Source organism: Macaca mulatta, chromosome 1 (genome assembly GCF_049350105.2).
Source record: "Macaca mulatta isolate MMU2019108-1 chromosome 1, T2T-MMU8v2.0, whole genome shotgun sequence".
NCBI classification, from domain to species: domain Eukaryota; kingdom Metazoa; phylum Chordata; class Mammalia; order Primates; family Cercopithecidae; genus Macaca; species Macaca mulatta.
In genome coordinates this window covers 158,653,694-158,678,000 of record NC_133406.1, presented here as the reverse complement: position 1 = coordinate 158,678,000, position 24,307 = coordinate 158,653,694, and the positions used below count along the sequence as shown (strand labels likewise).

Genomic DNA, 24,307 nt, shown 5'->3' with positions numbered 1-24,307 from the left:
AAAAACTTTGATTCTATAAGTTATTTTTTGAGATGAGAAATTATTTCAATATGTTTTCTTTTTCTCTAGAAACCTGTTGGAAAATGCCTTGTTACTCCAGCAGAAAATTATTTCTGTTATTATCAATAGAATTCGTGTGTTCAGAAAAAGAAAAGGCCTAATTTACAGCCTTTTGAAGTTTTAGGGAAACTTCCTTTTTTAAAGTACTCAGGAAGAAAGACATGACATCAGGGCCTTCAGTGGGTAAAAGGTTACATGGCTGTTACTTTTTAAGTGATTGAATTATTAGCATGGGTAACAAATTGTGGAAAGTCAAGAGGTGTGACTAGTTTCAGTGTGTTAATCTTTCCCACTTGAAGTGAGAAATAAATACCTCATAGGAATATATATGGGGATATAGTGTCTTTCCTTTCTAAGACACTTGGTTGAGTCAGCAGTGGTTGCATGTGGTCACCTTTGGATTTGTCTTGGGATTCAGAGAAATGAGTGGGTGGTTTCAGTGCAGTTTCAATGTTGTTAACCCAAATAAGTTCTAGAGTTGGTATTAATTGGCCCACTCATAGAAACCTTTCAGTAGGAAGCTGTTACACAGGTAACTTGATACCTTTAGAGTTTATTGTTGCCTAATAAAATTAATATGGAAATATAAAAATTGGTAGGGAAATCTTTCATTCATCTATATTGTGGTTACTCATGTGATTCAATTTAAATGTATCTTTTTTTTTTTTTTTTTTTTGAGATGGAGTTTCACTCTTGTTGCCCAGGCTGGAGTGCAGTGGCGCAATCTCGGCTCACTGCAGCTTCCACCTCCTGGGTTCAAGCGTTTCTCCTGCCTCAGCCTCCTGAGTAACTGGGATTACAGGCACCTAAACCTAGCTAATTTTTTTGTATTTTTAGTAGAGACAGGGTTTCACCATGTTGCCCAGGCTGGTCTCAAACTCCTGACCTCAGGTGGTCCGCCTGCCTCGGCCTCCCAACCTGCTGGGATTACAGGCATGAGCTACCACCCCAGGCCTAAAGGTACCTTTTTAAAAAGGAAATTTTGGTTAAGAGTTTTTTTGTGTTAGTGTTTTTTAAAAATTGCTTATGTTTAAATACAACAATGTATTAACTAAAAAGACTTAAAATCCAAATTTTTACTCTTTGATCTGGGAGACCTGCCTGGGAAATACTTTAAATGAAGTCTCCACTCTAATGAGTTTTAGCATCAATGACAAAAAATGAGTGGAATCCTTTACCTAGCAAGGTTGGAGTGAGTCACTGGATATGGGAACAAATAGCTCATTTCTGTGTTTTTGCTTCTTCTTTAATTACTTTTAAAAATAAATACATACTTATGCTGGATGGAGGTGGGACTGAATTAATGAAATTTCTAATAACAAAGGGGTACTAAAATTATAAGATAGAAGATTATATTAAATAATGTAGAGTTGGAAATAACTTATACCTGAGGAGATGATGAAATTGTCGTTTAGTTACTTATTCTGTAATTGTTTGCTAGTTTCTTTGTTGACAGTGAATACATTATACAGAATTATTTAAGAATTTTAATTTGCTAGGACAATGCGAATGACTTCAGATATTAAATTTTTACTAGAAACTTCTTGGTGTTAAACTAGTTTTAACTAGTTAATAATAATTATAAAGAGTATTTCCTATTTCCCTGGGTGGAGGGGGGGAACTCTGGGATGATTGTGAACTATAGCAGATCATCAGTCATTTAAGAGCGTATTTTCATAGTTGAGTCCCACTGATTAGGGGACTCTGATGAAAATGTCATCTTTGTCATGTTTATATTCTTTATCTCTTGATACCTGGATTTTTAAAAACCATTTTCTGATGATGTTCATGTCTTAAATGTATAAACTCAAAACTAATATATACATAAAAGATAAAACTCTGGAGTTTTTGTTTCTTTTCGTCTTAAAACAGCTTTTATGTTCTTGAGTATGTTTAACATCTTCTGGTACATAAGAATTATAGTAGTAAATAAAGCATAAAGTAAAATAAAGTAAAAATAAAATGCCTACTGTGTCCCTGAATAAATAATATTCAATTTCTGTTGAAAAGCTCAGAGTCCAGTAAGGAAGGAATATAAGTAGAAGGACCCTTAGAATGTGTTACCTTCTCTGATAGAGGAGCTCATAATTGTTCATTCATTCATGTATCCATTTATTTAACATCTTTATTTTGTCACTCTATAAAGGACACTGTAAGTTGGTCCTTTACTACATTTAGGCATTGTACTAGTGAACCAGATAAATGACACTTGTCCTGAAGGAGGTCTCATCCCCCTTGTTTGTTACTCAGGAACAGGGATTATTGTATTTTTGTTCCTTGTATCCCAAGTGTCTAGAAGAGTGCTAGGCACATAGTAGGTTCTCAGTAGATGTTAATTGAAAGAAACGAAACAAATGACCCAAACCTAAGCTCAGGTTCTCCTTTCCCTGTTGTCAGGGGTGTCTTGAACTGGGTTTTGAAGAGTAATTGTTGCCTAACAGAAAAATGAGTGGAACATCCTGTGCAGAGGAGATAGTTTAAACAGAGACACTGAATAATTGGGTAATATTGAAGCTTAGTGTGAATGTCACTTTTTTTTTTTTTAAAGTAGATCAGAATAAAAGTATTCTGCCTTTGTGAACTTAGAAGTTGTAACTATATACTGAGACTAATAGCGTCTTTTTGTGGCATATATTATTTTTAATAGACATGCTTATCAGGATTTTTTTAAAGTATTGAACAGATAGTATTTTATAACTGAAATATGTTTTCATGGTACTTGTGAATTATTAATTACTGATAATTTAGAAGTTTTTAGATAGAAGTTAATTTCTTTCTAGTAAGGAATTTAACCTCACAGTATTTTTGACTCATAATGTGTACTTTCTTTTTAAAATGTCAAAAGGCTTTTCAGAAGTAGTAGTATTTGAAACTATTAGCTAATGGTTTTCTAAAAGTATATTTTTACCTTAGAGCATCCAGAGTGTCCAGCATTTTGTGACTCTTAGCAAATCCCCAAGTTGAAGATTTTTACCTTGTAGGTTACGTAATTGGGTTTAAATATGTATTTTCATTATGTACATATTTATTAGAAAATATTGATGTATTTCTCAATGTAACAGTATTTTGTATTTAAGTTGATTTTACTTAAGATTTCAAATAAACTGTAAACATTCTTCTTAGAAAAAAAATTTTTGAAGTACTTCATTATTTAAAATGTTTCTAAAATAACAGCTTATTTAGCTGGGCATGGTGGCATGAGCCTGCAGTCCTAGCTACTCAGGGGTGGGGAAGAGGCTGATTTCCAGCCCATATGCGTGAGCCTAGAAGCTTGGGGCTACAGTGAACTTTGATTGTACCACTGCACTCCAGCTGGACAACAGAATGAGACTCTCTCCCTAAAGCAGACAAACAAAAAAACAGCTTCTAAACCAAAATGACACATGAAGCTAAGGCATATCACTTATTTGGACTGAGTTGATGATTGTGTAGTTATATGATCTTAAATTGTTGGAACACTTTCTTTTGCAACAGTTTCATATTTCTGTAAGCATTTGTTGGGTGTTTCATGCTCACCCTGCTTATATACAAATTGCCGCATTTTCTAGGCCAGTGTTATTATTTTGGAAAATGACATTGCATTCATTTATTTTCTGAATTATTTGCATAAGAACAATTTCAAAGGTGAAAGTAGGTAGGTCTCTTTTACTTTCCACACGTAGTTTAGGTTTGTAACGTAATACAGACAGGTGAAAAGAATTACATATAAGTAAGCACAAAAAAGTAGATGTTTTAGGGATTGATTGATAAAGGCATTTCTAAAGTGGATCTAATGAAATAATTAAAACAAAAGGATCTTCTACAAATTTACACAAAATAGGTTTTTAACATTCTGCCTTGTGGTATAAAAAAGCTTTATTATGCATCCTTGATATTAAAAATTGTGCTTAGTTGGCTCCATGAATATGCAGAGATGAGTGAAAAAGTTGGACTATCAGTGACAACTTATTGTTTAGGTTTACTTTTAACACTTTATTTTCATCTAAATTAAGATGAAATTGAAATAAGCTTTCTGGATGCTCCTAAATTTCACTTTAGCCTGGTTGAAATCATGTCCCCCCCTCCTTAAGTATTTTTCTCATTTCCATTTTAGGAAGAAATGTTGCTAACATATATAAACAGGAATAATGAAGAGATTTCATATGCCAGCACTGGTAACAGACTATGGCTTGAGTTAATGTTTCAGCATGGCTTAGAGTCACAGCCTCACTCTCATAGAGGTCCCTGATAATCAAAAAGCATGGTGCTTCCTGGGGCCCTTAAACAGCATGGGCAGTAGCAAACATGACAGTATTTAGTTCAAAGTAATTAAGAACAACAGGACCAGAAAAGTTGAATTTTTTATAGTACAGCCTAGTAAGAACACTTTTTATGGGAATGTGCGATTTTACAGAAATGTTTTAAGGAAGAGAGTTAATGGAGACTTTGTTAGAAAAGCAAATGTTCCTCAACAAGCACTTGAAGTTTATCACAACAAAGGGCACTATTTGTTGTCAGAGCAACATATTTTCTTGCAGAAATGCTTATAAATGATGCCAAATTTAATGATAGAATTTCAATTCTGGTCTTACAAATTCCCATCCGGTAGCAGTGCATCTGTTTGTTAGGAGTTACCCCTGAATGTGAATAATTTCAGTCTTAAGTCGCTGCACCTGTTGCCAGGAGATATTATTCCAATCACTAGCCTAAAGCACAGAGAGTTACTGCTTGACATTTTATAGCTTGGGGGGAAAAACTGTCTTTTCAAAATCATTTGTTCAGAGAGGCGAAAATGGAGCAAAACAGTTCATTTTACTCTAAGCACCGCTATTTGGTAGTATTCACATTTGCAAAGCACAAAGCTGCAATATTGATTTTTTGCTCACAGGGCCTCCCACCAGTTCTTTCTTCAATTGTCAGGGTTGCCAGATGGATTGGATTACATTTTGCTGGTTGGGATGCTTATTTTTTTGTTGTTGTTGAAATAGAAATAGATTGAAAAACGGCTTGGAATGAATATCACAGTAATAGTGTGGTTAAAAGGCTTTAATTTGGGGATTTCTTTATGTTGATTATGTTGACCCAGCCATTTTCCTGAAAACTTGACCATCAGACACAGTTTCCTTTCCTGTTCCTTTTCTTCCCCCAAGACTAGTAGCAGCCAGCATACCATAACGATGTTCCTTACAACTCTGTCCCCAAACCTGCTGCTGATGGCCATCATCATTTGGAGAGGCATTAAAGTAACATTTGAGAACATGAACCCAGGAGCTGAATTACTGGGTTTGAAATCTTAATTTCATTTTTATTGGATATGTGACTGTAGAAAACTTAAGCTTTCTCTGCCTCAATTTCTTCCTCTGTAAAATGGTGATAATATTACCTATCTTGTATGGTTGTTTTGAGGATTCATAATCAGGAAATATTTATAAAGTCTTAGAGGAACTTCTGAGGGTGGTGAATTCCCTCTAAAACAAGTGTAAAATTAGAATTGTCAATAAGAACCATTTTGGGTGCTGGAAAGTAACCAGAACCAAACAACAAATGGGGAAATATTATTTATGAAAATCTACTAGAACTTTGTTATGAACAGCAGATGTTTAAAGCCTTCTAGCATGGGGTTGCTCCTTATTCCCCGCAATCCCTCCATCTCTTACTCCTTAACTATGTAATTGTGGAAGTTTCATCAGGGCAAGATTGGCCTTCAGAACCAGTGACTTTACTGCCACAAAGAGCTGACATGATTTGGAGTAGAGGGTGGAAACTCATGCCCAGCATTGTTGTCAATGAAAGTAAACACAGTAGGGAAAAAAATGGGGAAAACCTGTAGCTCTGCTATCCTTTGGTTGTAGTTCCAGTTGGGGTGACTGGAGACCAGTCTGAAACATAACAGGGAAATCTTGGACAGGAAGAAGCCATAAACTTTCTGTGCATTCTTAACTAACTGGGAAGCTAAATTTACACATATACAGAGGAGACATGAGAGGACTTGGCAGAAAGTAAAAAACTGAGACTGTCTTATAAACTGCTTGATTAACACTCTTTCTAACATACAATCTCATCAGCAAAGAGTGGAGAACTAATCATGGGCCTATGGTTTTTGTGCAAAGTCTCTGCCCAGTCATTAGCTGACCACTAAGCCATGCAAACAGAGGTGATATCTAGGAGCCGAGGCTAAAAAATAAAAATAAGAATTCAAATGAATTAAAACAGTGAGCAAAGACATAAGCAGCCACACACTGTGGAGGCACAGATTTTGCATATTAATACAGCTGAGATATTAAAAAGAAACCACGACAGCAGCAGCAATTCTCAGGGGAAAGAAATCTGAAACCGGAGTTGCTAATGGTGTATTATTTAAAATGTATAGTTTTCAACAACAGAACATTTATAAGATACATAAAGAAAGAGAAAAGTTGACCCATAAAATAAAAATTGCCTTTGATATGGAGCCAGATGTTAGATTTAGCATATAAAGATTTTAAAGGAGCTATTACAAATATGTTCAAAAATCAAAGTAAAACTAGCTTGTAGAATTAAGAGGAAATATGATGACAATGACAACAAATATGTAGTCAGATAGAGAAAAAAAAAACTATTTCAAAGGCCTTGGAGACATTCTTTGCACATCTTAGTTATTATATTAGTGTGCTATAAGTAAATTAACATTTTGTTGTACAAATTACAGATAGTGTAGCTTCATCTGACCCAGAGATTGTGATTCAGTAGGTCTGGAATAGAGCTTCAAGATCTGTCTTTATCAAAAGTTTAGGTGATTCTGATGTAACCATATTTGGGAATCAATTATGTAGATTTGGCAAAGGATTAAAGAAATCTAGATAGATAGATAGATAGATAGATAGATAGATAGATAGATAGATAGATAGATGATTTCTTCCCGTGAGTCAGTATTCTAGATCATTAATGTGATATAAATAAAGGGGTAAATATATATTTTCAGGAATAGGTTTTTACGTCTTTCATAAGATTTATTTAGTGAAAATGTTGAGTTTTAAAAATTTATACTAATTGCAATAATTTTATTAAAGGCATGTCAAAGTTTCTTTGAAGTAGCATTGTTGGTAGAAGAGGTTGAGCTGTATCCCTTGAAGTTTTCAGGAAAATAGTGTAAAATGGCCAAAGAAGGCACAACAATTTATATTTTTCTTAAAAATTTATGTAACCTTTTTATTTTCCATCAGTTATTTTGCCAAGATTAAGGACATGCCCGTGACACAGCCTCAGGAGCTCCTAACAACATGTGCCCAAGGTGGTTGGGCTACAGCTTGGTTTTATACATTTTGGGGAGACATAAGTCAAAAATCAGTACATGAGTGATGTTCATTGGTTCAGTTTGGAAAAGTAAGACAACCCAAAGGGTAGAGTTAGGATTCCAGGTAATAGGTGGACTCAGAGATTTTCCGATTGGCAACTGGTTGAAAGTGTTTGTCTATTAATAAAGACCTGAATCAACAGAAGAAAGTGCCTGGGGGGGTTGTGGTGACCAGGGTTCTTGTTATGCAGATGAAAGCTTTAGGTAGCAGGTATTAGAGAGAATAGATTGGAAATATTTCTTAATCAGATTTAAAGAGGCAGTTCTGGCCAAACGTGGTGGCTCATGCCTGTAATCCCAGCACTTTGGGAGGCCAAGGTGGGCAGATCACCTGAGGTCAGGAGTTGAAGACCAGCCTGGCCAACATGGCAAAACCTTGTTTCTAGTAAAAATACAAAAATTAGCCGGTTGCGCTGGCGTGCACCTGTGGTCCCATCTACTGGGGAGGCTGTGGTGGGAGAATCACTTGAACCCGGTGGGTGGAGTTTGCAGTGAGCCGAAATTGCACCACTGCACTCCTGCACTCCAGCGTGGGTGACAGAGCAAGACTCCATCTCAGGAAAAAAGGGGGGCGGGGGCAGTTCTGTCAGTCTTAAAGTCTGTTTTAATGTTAAAGAGAGTCAGCTGTGCCAGAATTCCAATGAAAGGAAAGTATAATGAGGCGTGTCTGACCACCCATTTCCATCATGGCCACAACTAGAGAACTTTCTCATAATTGATTCGTGTTTATTTTCTCTTTTCCACTAAGTCATTGATTAAAATAGTTAACCTAGGAAGGTGTTTTCCTGTGATTTGTGTGAACCCTGCCTAGTTCGTCACAGACTTTTGAGAATTATTTGGACAGTACCTCATCATCTATATGGATGTGCACAGCACATCCATGTTAACAATGTCGTTATCTTTATATTTTAAGAAAACAGAGCAAGTCGTTTATTAATTATTGATCACTTGAAATGTTAGAATAGCATGTGTACTTGATTAAAAGGAGCTTGCCTGTTTAGACTTACAGATTGGGGAAATTTTATAGGACTTTGAAATAACTTTAATTCTTCAGAAAAGGTTTTAATTAAAACCCAGAGAAGTAAAATGACTTTGCCCAAAGTCACAAGGCTGACCCAATATACTCATACTTCGATGTTCAGTGCCCTCTCCATGTGTACCTACAGGATAGCATTTGCTCTCTATATTTATGGTACACATGTTTACGTTTCTACAAAGACGATTTTCCCTACTATTCATATAGTTTTGTGAATGTCTACAATAATTATTTCCTGTCGGTTTTACTAATATATTCTTTGATGATTTTCAGATTGTATGAAAACTTATAAAATAAATCTTGTTACATTATCAGAAAATGGCTGGAGTAGTCAGAGTTGATCAGAGAAGGGTTCTGGAGTCTAAGCTCCCTGCATGGGTTAGAATCTAACTTGTGGTTTAGATTGAGACCTTAAAAATACTACTATTTGATGCCTTAGTGTCATACTCTGTAAAATTGGTATTATAACAGCAACTATTCCATTGTTTATTTTTTATGTTGTTGAATATAAAGTGATCCATATAAAGCATTTAAGCCAGTGCCAGCACATAGTAATTGCTTTGCAAGTAATATTTATTTCTCTCTTCATATTTGTTTTTTAATGAATTTATATATTCATTATATATATAATTTTTTTGGTTGGAAACACAGAGTTTAGATAAAGAGAAATGTATAAATATGTAACCCATCTGTCTTATGACAATTCCAGTGATACATACATAATAGTAAATTGACAATTTAAATTTTTTTTTTGGGAGATGGCAGATAATTTTCATTGATAAGTAGTTTGCCTTGTTTTTAATGTTCACCATTTGTTTTCACTACCAAAGGAAATAGACATTACAAAGGAAAGCACATTGCAATTTATATTGTGTTAAACAATCACTAGTTTAATTCAACAGTTTGGTTCCACATTTATAAGAATTATTGTATCGTGTGCTATTGTAGGCATTGAGATTATAACTAAAAGCCTTACTACAGGCTTTTACTCTTTTTTTTTTTTTTTTTTTTTTTGAGATGGGAGTTTGGCTCTTTTTGCCCAAGCTGGAGTTCAATGGTGCGATCTTGGCTCACTGCAACCCTTGCCTCCCAGGTGCAAATGATTCTCCTGCCTCAGCCTCCCGAGTAGCTGGGATTACAGGTGTGCGCCACCACACCCGGCTAGTTTTGTATTTTTAGTAGAGATGGGGTTTCACCATGTTAGCCAGGCTGGTCCTGAATCCCCAGACCTCAGGTGATCCACCCGCCTCAGCCTCCCAAAGTGCTGGGACTGCAGGCGTGAACCACAGCGCCAGACCTTACTGTACTTTTTTGGATGACTGTGACTAAAGCCTTAAAACTCCTCTCCCTGAATTATCAAAACAGTAACATACTCAACTATGCCAATTCCCAAATAGGTTTCAAAAGCAGAGGAAAATTAACTTCGAAACTAACAACAACAAAAATTAAAGTGGTCGGGTTTTAAAAACCACAGTGCTTCATAATCAGTTCTGTGTTTTTGACAAAATAGTAAGCATTGCGAGTATGGCTCCAAGCCAGTCTTTTAATAATGTGTTCTAGTATTTCTAGCATTTTCTAATAATATGATTTATTCTGTTTTATTATAGAATTATAATTGCAAATTGCCTCTATTTAAAATAGGTTGCATTTCAAAATTTTATTTGATGTCATTTGTTTGAATTTTCACATAGCCTTTGCCACAGAAATGTGTCAGCTTCTGAAGCCATAAAAATATTTTCTATTAAAACAAATGTGGTAATACTAGTTTAAGCTTAATTATTTGTATAGGTAGTACAGTACAAGATCAGGAGATGGAGAAAAAGCAGTGTGTGTGTGTGTGTGTGTGTGTGTGTGTGTGTGTGTGTACATATAAAAGTTTATGAACCTGTTGGGGAAGAAACACCTTTTGGAAGTTTGGCCTGTGTACCATTTGTCCTGACATTTACCCAGCTCTGTTTCTGTATCACATTTACCCAGCTCCGTTTCTGTATCCCTTCTTCATTAGTAGTGCACCTCTCCACATACTACAGTACTCTCAACATACTATAAACCTTTTTAGTGAAAACCTACCAAGCTTGGGGTTTGCCACAATCTCCTGAAGATTTCTGCATTCCAAATTAGGTATTCTTTTCTTCCATCTTCAGTCCAGTTACCCCTTTAGTTTTCTCTGAAGAACTGAGAGCTCAGCCAGGTTTGAAAATTGCTGCTCTTTAAAATCATACCAGTGTGTCACCCAGTACTGCTTTGGAAGAATATACTTACATCTAAGAAAAGATCATGTTTAACCAGGTGACTTTCTATTTTATTGAATTAGTGAGAAACATTGTTCAAGAAAGGTAAAGAGAACAACTGTTGGCATTGGATTGGCCTGGGCACAGCCCAGCTCTTCAGCTTGGAAATTTATAACTTGGAACAGTTTATTCTGAGTGTAATTTTTTTTGTATAAAAGGCAATATATGAGATAATGCATATAATACAGAATGATGAAAATGATAGAGATAAAAAAAATACTGAAAGTGTTGCTGTTTTTTTGTAATAGGAGTGCTATAGATGGTGATAGGTTAGAGACCTGAAAAAAGTTGAAACATTGTAGGAGAAGGTTTTGCTATTGTAGCTAGCCTGATGGTAGCCCACCAGGACAGCAAGGATGTCCTTGTCACACATAGTTCTTGGCTGTTCTTGGCTTTCCTTGCTTTTGTGCTTTGTCCTGTGCTCTGTTACTACTTTGGAAACTGATTTAAACTTAAAATGCTAGTTATTTCATTCAGTAATCTTTTTTAGAGCACTTATGAACAGTGTTTATCTCTACTCTCTACCTGATGTACCATACATAAATTCATATTTATGTACTTTAAGCATTTTTATGGACATTATTTTGTTTTAGAATTGTACAGGTAAGAAAAGTAATGTCTTAAATATTTCATGTCAATTTTGTAGTTGACGTAACTGATCGTAGAGAATTTTGTACTTTTCATTTGTTGACTTTGCATTTGTTGAGTTGGATGGGAGCAGTGCTGGCTCCTTTGAATGTCCATCTGCTGATTCCTTTCAGTGTCAGTTTTAAATAAAGGGTATTTAAATGGAAATAAGTTATTGTGCCATAAGTATCTTACTGTCATAAATATCTTAGTTATTGTGGGGAAAAAACTGCTAAGATGAAGGTATTTTTTAAGATAATGCAATAGCAATTAATGTGTATACATTAAATAAGAAAGTAAGGCCAGTGGGTGTAGCAGAGCTTTCATTCCATTGCACAAATGAAAATTCTTTCTTGATTAGTGCTTATATTTTCTGTTTGTAAAACTTGTCACTGTTTATAAAAATCCATGATTAAATTTGTCATTATTTGGATTTACTAAAAAAGCCATTTAGTTTCTGATTATACAGAAAGTAATTTGTTAGAGTATTTCGTAAAGATGAAGAGTCCAAATAAAGATGAATAAAAATAATTTTCTGACATATTGTAGAGAACCAAAAATTATTTAATAAATGCCTGAGTTTATGACTGATGATAGACATGAATCATGTTACTTGAAAATGCTTTACCAAAATAATTTATCTTATAAATGAGTTACAGTTTAATTTTCTTTCTTTCTTTTTTTTAAGGTTTCAGCAGAGCAGCTTTACCATTTGGGCTGGTGAGACGAGAATTATCCTGTGAAGGTTATTCTATAGATCTACGATGCCCGGGCAGTGATGTCATCATGATTGAGAGCGCTAACTATGGTCGGACGGATGACAAGATTTGTGATGCTGACCCATTTCAGATGGAGAATACAGACTGCTACCTCCCCGATGCCTTCAAAATTATGACTCAAAGGTAAATATTTATGTGTTAATGTCCCATTTGAGCTGTTGTATCTAAATTAGAAAAATTATTACAATTATTCCAAAGCGAATGGATATAGGCCACATCTGAGCCTATTTATTAAACTGAGTTGGGTTTTTACCTACTAATGTTGATTTCTACACTTTATATTTTCATCAACATTCAAATATGTAAATCATTCTAATATAGCTTGATGTATCAGAATATGTAATACATTTTTCTTTGTGTTATATAAACATAAAATAAAAAACAAGAATAATATTTGAAATGTAATCTTAGTTTTTAAGGCTTCAAAAATCTGAAATACTTTTTGTAACATCAAGAATGTTTAAGTGACTGGGTCTTTGGCAGTAGTTGCTCCGTACCTTTTTTTTTTTTCTAAATTAATAAATTTTGTTTTTTAGAGCAGTTTTAGGTTCTTAGTAAAATCAAGTAGAAAGTACAGAGATTTCTCATATGATCCATATCCACACACACACAGCGTCTCTCACTGCAGATACTTTGCCCCACGGCAGTACATTTGTTAACAGTTCATGAACCTACATTGACACATAATTATCACCCAAAGTCCATAGTTTACAGTAAGATTGGCTTTTGGCATTGTACATTTTATGAGTTTTGACAAATGTATTCACCATTGTAGTATCATACAGAATACCGTCTTGTGCCACTTAATGACTTTTTGGTCAGTGATGAACCGCGTGTACCATGGTGGTTCCATGGATGCTAATGGATCTGAACTGTTGCCTAGTGACCTCTTAGCCATCATAAAGTCATAATGTGATGTATTATCTTTTCTATTTTAAATGTGTTTAGATGTACAAACACTTAACATTGTATTATAATTGCCTGTGGAATTCAGGACAGTAATATACTATTCAGGTTGTAGCCTAGGAGCAATAGACTATACCTTATAGTCTTAAGTGTGTAGTAGGCTATACTGTCTAAGTTTGTTTAAATACACTCATTGCTGTTCATGTAATGATAAAAGAAGCTCTGACAATGCATATCTCAGAAAGTATCCCTTTGTTAATGATGCATAACTGGTTTCACTGTCCTTGGCCTGTTCATCCCTCTTATCCTCCTAACTCCTGGTAGCCACAGATATTTTCCAGATTGGTTTATTTCACTTAGTAATATGTGTTTACATTTCCTCCATATCTTTTGTTGGCTTGATAGTTCATTTCTGTTTAGAATGGAATAATATTCATTGTCTGGATAGACACAGTTGATCCATGCGCCTACAGAAAGACATATAGGTAGTTTTTAGGTTTTGTCAATTATGGATAGAGCTACTGTAAACATCAGTGTGCAGTTTCTTCTGTGAATATAAGTTTTCAGTTTATTTGGACAAATATAGTACAATTGCTGGATTGTAGGTTATGAGTATGTTTAGCTCAAAGTGGCTATACCACTTTCCATTTCTACCAGCAATGAATAGAAGTTCTTTTTTCTCTATGCTCTTGCCAGCATTTGGTGTTGCCAATATTTGAAATCCATTCTATTAAGTGGGTATTGCTGTCTCATTTATGTTGTAATTTGTAATTCCCTAATGACATAAAATGTTCAACATTTTTTATATACTTATTGTATTCTTATTATCATCTGTGTATCTTTTTTTTTTTATTTTTATGTTTTTTTTGAGACAGAGTCTCGCTCTGTTGCCCAGGCTGGAGTGCAGTGGTGTGGTCTCTGCTCACTGCAATCTCTGCCTCCCGGGTTCAAGCAATTCTCATGCCTCAACCTCCTGAGTAGCTGGGATTACAGGTGCATGCCACCAAGCCTGGCTAATTTTTCGTATTTTTAGTAGAGACAGGGTTTCACCATGTTGGCCAGGCTGGTCTCAAACTCCTGACCTTGGGAAATCCACCTGCCTCACCCTCTCAAAGTTCTGGGATTACAGGCGTAAGTCACCATGCCTGGCCTTGTATATCTTTTTGTATCTATTTATTCTTAACCCATTTTTAAAATTGAGGGTTTTTTTTTTTTTTAGTGTTTAGTTTTAAGAGTTCTTTGTATATTTTTAGATAGCAGTCCTTCGTCGTATATCTCTTAGTCAAATATTTTCTCCAGTTTTTGGCTTGTTTTCTCATTCCTTCCAGTTAAGAGGTATCGTTTATATAGTTAGTTAAGACTTAAAACATACAAACAAGCAAACAGAATTAAATAACAAGTTCAACTTAAGAAAGCATACAGCTAGGTATGGAATTCCTTGTACCCTTCAATGAATTATAGATAAAGTATCCTTTTAACAGATTAAACACTTTCTGGCTTTTCTTCCTAGCAGATTTAGCTTTACTCAGTAAGTTAGAGAAGTCATAGAGAAGGCTATTAATATGACAGATGTGTTAAGCCAAGGTGGAAAGTATGTTTTTGAATATTAAGTGGGAATTTCTGCCATCTTCAAATAGTATACAGATAGTTAAGGTAAATGTATTCTGATTTGGTTGTATTCTTTCTAGTTCAAACCAATGCTTGTTGTTGTTTTTTTTTTTGTTTTTTGTTTTTTGTTTTTTTACCCTTGTATGTTACCCAAGATGTTTTTAAAAATAAGGAAGAGACCAGTTGTCTTTTCTTTAAAATTTAGATTTAAGGAAAATTTTCCCCACATTCAAATTCAAGACAGTATAAAATTTGACATCATTGTTTGAATGGTTCGAGGCACTGTAGTTTATATTAAGTGTTAAAGATGGTTATAAATTGATGTTTAGCCACTTTGAAAATAGTACAATTGCCAGATGCAGTGGTTCATGCCTGTAATCCCAGCACTTTGGTAGGCCGAGGTAGGTGGATCACCTGAGTTCAGGAGTTCAAGACCAGCCTGGCCAACATGGTGAAACCCTGTCTGTACTAAAAATATAAAGATTAGCTGGGTGTGGTGGCAGGTACCTGTAATCCCAGCTACTTGGGAGGCTGTGGCAGAAGAATCTCTTCTGCCCGGGAGGCAGAGGTTGCAGTGAGCCAGGATCATGCCACTGAACTCCAACCTGGGCAATGGAGTGAGACTCTGCCTCAAAGAAAAAACAAAGAGAAAATAGTACCATTGAGTAAGGTAGAGATGAATATAAAGTATACATATGTCCTAATATGATAGACTGCCTCAATTCCTGAGTTGAAATGTAAACTCTGATAATTTCTACTTTATTGAATTTGAACAGTTTTCTTTCTCCACTGAGCCCCAGTTTATTAATTATAGAAAGTAGATAATACATCATTGGTTAATTTTGTGTTTTAAAAATGATGTGTTTGAGAATATGTTATAAACTTTAAAGCTATATAGATGATACCTCTTAACTGGACTCTTGCCTTCCCACATGTAAATATAATACAGAAAACTGCTGAGAATGGATATCATTTTTCTGTATTAGATACAAAACACCTAACTCTTGGCATCTTTTTTTTTTGTTTGTTTTAATTGTGGTACTCCGAGCATCTTAATTAGAATTTTCCTATATGTAAGATAGTATCAATAATTATTGCTTATATAGAAGAACTTGTCCTTTTTATAAAAAAAATAAAAAAAATCCCAAAACCCTAATAGTTTAGCAGATTTTCCGCTTTATATTCCTCAAAAAATGTGATATTCAGTCATGTAGTTAAGGGAGACATGTTTATTTCTTTAATGTAGAAAGTTTGTCTTTGAAAATCTCACATTAAAACATTAGAATTTTTGCATTAAATTTGAAAGCCCCCCTTTTTTACATGTAATGATAGAGATGGGCATAGAAATTTCAGTACCATTAAAATCTGTTTTCATTGTATTTTGCTCCTCTCCTTTTGTTTTTCACTCCCTTTCTTCCACTGTTATCTCTTCAGCAGTTGAGAATCAAGTAAATAAATATACTTGTAATTTAGGCTGTGGACATGGTAAAAGTATTGTATTCACTCTCCATTTTCTATTTCCTGTTCATTTAAAAGTGTGAAACTAAAGGCTCTAGTAGTAACTGATTATAGTATACCGTCTTAAGTATTCTGAGTGGCTCATCCTAAAAAGTGAGAAGTGAAATGCTTTCTTAAAATAATATTTGTTTTAATATTTTATGGAACAGTCACCATTTAGTACTCATTAAAGGTAATTGTTGGGGGGGCAACTTAAAAATATATAAAAGTTATAACACTTTGAATTCATTAACAAACCAAAAAACAAATCCTACTATTACTTTGAAGTATTTGATTAACAAATACATTAGAATTTTGCTAACAGTATTGTCTCTTTCCAGGACTTGGGTGCAAACTAGTAGGTGTCTTAAAATGATATGCTAGATTATACCTGAAGATCCTCTTCCCAAATTATAACTGTTTTTTTACTCTAAAAACCTGCTCACTGTTATCAAGGTGGTTTTGCTGCTTCGGATGATGCTTTATAACATGACCAAGTTTTTAGCACTTTGGCCTAGAGATCTGAAAGTAATTACGTAAATATTTACTGGTTTATTTTTCAGTATTAAATGTGAGTTTCACATGCATAGTTAGGTCTTGTATAAAGCAATTTGTAGACATGTGAGTGTACCTTTGTATAAATACAAAGAAATATGAAATGTAATACGTACCATGTGAAGAAGATGGAGAAAATATGTGCTTCAGTTAGTCCCTATTGTAGTAAAGTATATTTTGTATAAAATAGGCCCCCTGCCTCCATTTTTTTTATCGGGGGGATGGATTGAAATTGCCCAAGGAAAGTAAGGTTATAGCCTAGGTTTATGGAACTAGCCTGGCTCCTTCAAAGCTTTTAACCAAAAAAATTTTTCTTAAGCACAGTTAAAGGTAGCACCTGACTAGAACCTCATAGCATACTTACATTATGTTTTTTTTTTTTTTTTTTTTTTTTTTTGGAGACAGGGTCTCATTCCTTCACCCAGGCTGGAGTGCAGTGGCAAGATCTCTGCTCACTGGAGCCTCTGCCTCCTGGGTTCAAGCAGTTCCCCATCCTCAGCCTCCCAAGTAGCTAGGATTATAGGTGTGCACCACCATGCCCGGCTTAGTTTTGTATTTTCAGTAGAGATGGCATTTCACCATATTGTCCAGGCTGGTCTTGAACTCTTGGCCTCAAGTGATCTGCCCACCTCAGCCTCCCAAAGTGTTGGTATTACAGGCGTGAGCCACCACACCCGGCCTATGTTTCTTATTAAGTAAAATTCAATCTATTTTTAGTTGTTATACTATCCATTTAAATTCCTTGAAGTTTATTTTAGAACTGGGTGGCATATAAATAAATAGTGCAGCAAGCCATTGTTTATACAGGTTTGGCACTTAAAGAGTAGTCAACAAAGAATGTAATGGAGAAACAAGTGTCAACATAAAGTTGAATAGTTGCAGGTGAATAAATGATATCACCCACAGAGATTATGTAATTTGAGCATGCAAAACCTGCTAGACAACACCTGCATTTGAGGAGCAGAGGTAAAATTGCCATCAAAAAAATGAACACACATGGGAGAATTAATGTCTTAGAAGCCAGTAGCAAATTACAAAAGAGATACATTAATTTTCTTGATGATGTTGAAGATTTTTATTCTATTTTGACAACTCAAATAAAAGAACATGTTAAGATTCTCAAGACAGGAGAGTTTCAAGATAGAAATCAAGAAATAGCAATTAGCCTTGCCTTGCATAGACCAGCAGGAATTAGGTAGTACTCTGGTCACATGGGACCAGATGGTGAATAAATATAAGACCTGAATTTTACAAAGTAGGGATAAACTTCTAGGATTTTTATTCTATGAGAAAGGGAAAAACAATCTAGCTTTAGAACTTTAGGTGTAGTTTAATTAACTTAAGCTGTATAAGCAACAAAACTGATTTCAAAGCTCAATGTTTTCTGAAAGGTTGGGATAATGGAAGTAAGCTCTAAATGTAGGCACCAGAATAATCTATTCCCTTTCTATACCCCATTCAATAACTTTTCTGTTCTTGAATTTCCCTTTTCTAAATTTACCAGTATCCTAACCTATTATCTCTAAGTATAATAATTATACTTTATTTTACTTTCTAAACTCGAGAGCATATGGAGTGGTGACAACTTCTTGTGTGCCAGAGGGTTTGAAGGAATGTGTTGTTGCACATGTATGTATGTTACTTTGTTCTGTGGTTCTTTACATTACAGTGGATGCAGAGTGAGACTGGAAAATTTAGTGCATACTTCCACATTCAGTTAGAAGTAAGACTACATGGAAAGGACCATGTATGCCTTAGTCTGGAATAAACAGAATGATCTTATCCTCTACCATGACACCTCCCATTCTTGCCACCAGGAAAGGCATATAAATAGGGACTTTCTTTAGGGAATGGGAGAGTTTATAGGCTGTGGCTTCTATTTTAAGGGATTTATTGAATACCAGATTGTTAGAGCTACAGAGGAGCTTGAGGCTCATCATATTCTAATTCCCTTTAATTACACTTGGGGAATTGACTGTCATTATAGTTGGTACACTTTGTTCACATAGCTACATGTATATTCTCCTCACTTTTAAAAAAATCTCCTTGAGAAGGAGTGGCAATTTGATATTCTTTTTACTTTGCAAGTCTTTAGAAAAAGGTTGGATTATTTTCTGCAGGGGCTGAAACCTCAAATCGCCTGTACCTAGAACCTCATTCGTTTAATACCTTACTGGCATGAAAATGTATTCATAAATAACTTTGAAGTTCAATTTTGCTATCTACACTTTTAACATATCTGTTATTTTCAAATATACTAATAGATACTAATTTTATATAAAATATTTAAACAAAGGAGATACTTAATGCACACACATACACTCCCCTTTACTATGGGAAGTGGTGAATATTGGAAGCCTTTCAGAATTTAATCAAGAAAATTCATTAAAATGCAGTCACAGTTCTGCCAGTTTACTCTGGGATACTTCATGATTATAGATTTCAGCTTGTGTATACCCTCCTTGACATACAATTCTCTCAACTTTTTACATTGATCATTCATTCTTCATAAAGAAGATTTATATCCAAGTCACAGCTATATGAAAGATACTTTTATTTAATTAATATTTGTTTTCTGACTTCTTCTATAGGTAACAATAAACTGTAAACTCATCTTTCTAAAATCTTCATATTTCTTCCTCATTAATGGCATTTTCCAAGCGAAAAATTAGTGCAGTATGTCTTTTATGGTGTTTCATAATATTTTGGGGTTGGTATATTTTATTCCTGAATTATTATGAATGCTTAATAGTCAGGGTTACTCTTGCTTAGCATATGCATTCTCATAGGATTTAAACCTGCTGTGTCTCAGAAACTGCATTCTTACCCTTATGTTATTTATCCCAAGTGTTTTTATCTACTTGACATGTCAGGTTTATCCACCACTTGTCCATTAGGGTGAAATACATACGGGGGCAATGAAGTAACTCAGCTGCTCCTAACCCATCATGTCTATGCAGTCTACTTAGGTTATTTTCTGTTGGTTGATGGATTTCTACTAATTCTCTCACTCTTGGCCTAGTTGTTTCAAGACAACTAACTGGTACTACAAGCACATCTCTGTGGCCAATCTACTAATACAGATTCTTGAACTTTAGTACAGTAATAAATAACCATTAAAGCTCTTACTGATATACCTAATTGGATACATACTTTGGATGTCACTTACTGATGGACATTTAAAGCAAAGCACTCATAGGAAGGGGAGACTATTGCTAGTAATAAACATGAACCATATTAAACATTCACATTTAGTGTGCAAGAAAGACTAATAAATTATGAAATGTTTTAGAAGATAAATTATCTAAATATCTTTTATGACCCTGCTTATCAAATGTAGAAAAGAGAGAAATAATGTCACATCAAAAATTCTGCCCTATAGGATCCTTGGTTTCTCCCTTTTTTTTTTTTTTTTTTTTTTGACTGGGTCTTACAGCTGGAGTGCAGGCTCTGCTCAATGCAACCCCAGCTTCCCAGGCTCAAGTGATCCTCCCACCTTCGTCTCCCACGTAGCTGTTACTACAGGTGCACACCACCACACCCAGCTAATTTTTGAAAAATTTTTGTACAGACAGGGTTTCCGCCATGTTGCCCGGGCTCGTCTCAAACTCCTGGACCCAAGAGATCCGCCTGCCTCAGCCTCCCAAATGCTAGGATTACAGGTGTGAGCCACCAGGCCTGGCTCTGTATCTCCTTTTAAAATGAAAATTAGTAAACATTTCTACTAGATGTTGAAAACTGCAGATACAGATGTGAATTGGCTCATTTTCACTGGTACTTCCCATTAATTTAGGGTATTTTTACCCTTTATATTATGTCCATTGATTGGTTGAGGAAACCAGAGTAATTTTTCCATAAGGAGGTTACATTATTAGTCTTAAGTATTCCCTAAGGATTATTCAGTGAAATTCAGAAGCTTGAAAGATACTTTGAAAGTTTGAATTTTATTTTATTTTTTAACAGACATAGACTGGATAAGGGTAAGGGAAATTAGTTTTTGAAAGCAAAGCCATATCTCATTTCAACTTTGGTGATTTTGCTTTAGTTTTTTATTTTTAGAAGTTATCTTTAGTTTTGAAATCAAAGCGGAGAGATGAAGAAATAAGATCAAAATCAGTAGAAGTGAACACAAACATATTTGACCTCTATATTTCAATATGATCATAATGATCTTTTTATAGTGCTTTTCATATCCTTAGGGATTATTATGTATTCCGCCTTTGTCATTTGAAAGGTGAGTATTATGGATGGGATGACAATGGTATTTCTGTGGTGTCTATATCATCATATACCTTGTAGTTTTTTCCACTCACCTACAACATTTCTTCCTGTACACTAAAACATTGGTTTCTATTTGCAAAGTGTGACATTTAAACAAGTTAATTGACAGAACTGTGTTTGATACCTCTAAAATGTACTAAACAATCAAGTGTTAAATTTACTTACTGTCTAAGGAACATTATTGTGGGTAATTAGGTTCGTGGTGGCATTTTACTAATACACATTTATCCAAATGAACGACCATGAGATCTGCTTTCATAAGACTATTTTCAGATACCTATTCAAGGACTTCATTGTTCCTAAGTATGATTTCAGTATGGATCTGCTTGTTGATGTCATACTGATAGTATAAAAATTTTGCTTACAAGCATCATTTTTAAAAAGTTATGCTTTGAACAGATAAGAATAGATGTTCAGTTATAGTTGCAAAGAATGGAAATGAAATTTTATTTTAAAGTTTCACATCAAGGCAAAGTCACTGTTTTTGCTTGGAATTTGGCATTTTCTTTTTTTCTTTTTTCTTTTTTTTGACACCAAAATTCATAGACAAATGCTACTGAAATGTAATATAATGCATGTTTTCTACCAGTTAAAAAAAGAACAAGTTGTAAAGTATAATGTCACTTAAGAATTTGGAATTGTTTTTAGTATGCTGTAAAATTTCCCATTGGCATTTTTATTAGGAAAATAATAAAGTTTATTAAAGCTTTGGAATAATGTCACTGAAATATGCTGTTTATTAATACTTTTAATTTAATAAGAAATAATAGCAAACATAATTTGGGGTAAAATTGAGACTTTTCCATTCTAATTATTCTTGTACATTTTAAGGAGATTTCTAAGTAAATAAAATGCCTATCTCTATTTAATAGAGAAAACATCTTCCTCATTGGTTTACCCGAAATCCATATTTTGTTTTCGTACTAGATTAGGAACACAACAGCAGTGATGGGTCAGTATACTGTATTGACTAATTTTATTGAATGAAGAGAAAGAGAAAAAAAAGCATATGTACATACAGGTCTGTTTTTTTCTTTTTGTGGGGAACAGGGTCTCACTATATTGCTCAGGGAGATCTTGAACTCCTGAGCTCAAGCTATCCTCTTGCTTCTACCTCCTTAAGTGCTGGAATTACAAGCATGAGCAATCACTCCTGGCGAGAAAATTTGATATTAAATTATTTAAAGATCTTAAACTGTCATTTATTATGGCCATATTAATTTTCCATATATTCTACACTGAAATTGCATACCAAAACTATGATAGTAACAGCAGCAGCAACAACAACACAAAACACCAGTATCTACTTTGTACATTGTCTGAGGAGAATAATTGTGAGTAATTAGGTTTCTGATGGCATTTTACTGATACATATTTTTGTGCCTTGCATATATTAAAGACCCATTCTTTTTTCTCTGCTATATATTTTCTTTATATTATAACAATGTAGTTAGATTTTTTTAGTGCTGTTTGTTACTCCACTGTTAGTTTTAGAGGTAATACATCTCTTTTGGATGTTATAAGGAAAAATCTCATGAAAAAAATAGAAGTAAATGATTTTGTAGTCTTTAACACATTTAAATTTTGTGTAAATAAATCAAATATACTTTGAAACTAACACGTCACAGTTCTCTCAAAATTTGTTAACATGTCATATATGAAGACCAAGAAAGACATGGTTTTATAACTCATCTATCTATATTACTCGTGGCTTTAAGAAAGTATCTGAAATGAGAGTTGCTCTGTTTAAGTTGGCTTGAGACGATTCCAGTGGTCTTTCTGTTTTTTTTTCAGATTGCAAATCTATTATTGTTAATGAATTCACCTGTAATTTGTGGAAATCTTACTCTGTCTCTAAAGATAGATTCATGGTAAACCCATGAAGGTAATGATTCTTAACACATCACAGCCCTTCACTTGCACAGGTTTCTTCTAAGGCATTTGAACATGTTCACGGGATCAAATATATATAGTAAAAATTTGCAGAAATACAATATTTAAACACAATCTTTAAAGGCTTTGATTTCATTCTCTGACTTTTCTGTTAGACTTCCCCTCAATTATGGTGGCTTAGGAATAGCCAAGCGCATTTAGAGATCCAGGTAGGTGGAAGTTCATTTGGTGTTAAATTCAGTCTAGATTTAGTGGAGTTATTTTTACATGGTTTGTAGACACTTGTGTACAGTTTTGTTACTGCTAACTGTTCTGGTGAAGAATGGCCTCTAGAAATACTTCTGTAACTCATTATACTTCCTTCCTGATCGTGACATAAATGTACAAAGCCAGATGTCATATTGCAATTTAAATATGTCTTATGACACCTGAGATATGTGGGTAGTGGAAGAGAAATAATCTTTATAGTGTACGGAGCCAGAAGCTAAGTCTAGGGAAAAATCGTTTCATTCATTGCATATATATAACATTAAGGGGCATTTGGTTTTCATAGATACCTAATCCAAAGAGAAGTTTTCTCCAGATATTCTTGGTGGAGTATGTAGAGTACACAGAACACATGACAAGGGTAGTACTTAAAATTACAAATGTACCATACTTTCCCCCTCCTGATGAGTATAATATCAAATAGAATTTGTCAGAATGCCAGTGTTTGTAAGGCACAGGCTGGAGCAGTGTAGCAAGCACGAGCTCTTGTGGCAGTGTGGGTGCATGTTTTATGCATCACAACTATCGGTAGTAAAAAACAAATTTGGATCAGCTGTTCATGGGAAAAGCAACATTATAGAAAGTAAATACGAAATTTTTCCATGAAGAGACAGTCATAGACTATGTCGCTAAAAAAAACTGAAGTATTAGAAAGGAATGTCAGGCAGTTAATTAAAATGTTATTTTAGCTTTCTGGATTTTGTTGGTTGCGGTTCTTGTTGGCTTTTACAAATTTATTTCTTGTGATTCTTTTTTTCTAAATAGCCATTCACTTTGTTATATAATTTTCTATATGTAATTTTTCTATTTTGTTTTTTATAGAAGGACTCTTTAAATTTTACAAGCTATAGACCCTACAAAACTTGAATTCACGCCTACCTTTTTTATTTATCAGGTGATAGTTTCAAGAAATTGGTATAGCATTCCTCTGGACATTCATTGGTTGATGTATACATTTTAGGACATTTCATTGTATCTTTAGATATCTTCTTTGTATTTCAGAGATTTAGGATTTGGGAGAAGAGAGACTGAAAGATTAAAAATTAAATTCATTTTTTAAGGGGCATTAATTAAGTTTATAAGCTAAAACATTATTTAGTAAAAGACTTGAGCTAGAATAACCCATTTTCACAGTTTATATTAAATACTTGGCTTAAAGCCCTCCTATTATAATATGGACAAAACTAAATGGAGG

The 24,307-nt window shown here is 34.4% G+C and overlaps 1 protein-coding gene across 40 annotated transcripts in view; it reads left to right on the top strand.

Annotated features, from left to right (window-relative positions):
• Positions 1-24,307, top strand: part of ADGRL2 (adhesion G protein-coupled receptor L2) — a 293,729-nt gene that overhangs the window by 194,207 nt on the left and 75,215 nt on the right. For all 40 annotated transcript variants that reach the window (XM_077988175.1, XM_077988115.1, XM_077988085.1 and 37 more), the window contains one exon: positions 12,015-12,228. In XM_077988175.1, coding sequence (XP_077844301.1) covers positions 12,015-12,228 — 214 coding nt within the window. The remainder of the gene's footprint in view (positions 1-12,014; positions 12,229-24,307) is intronic.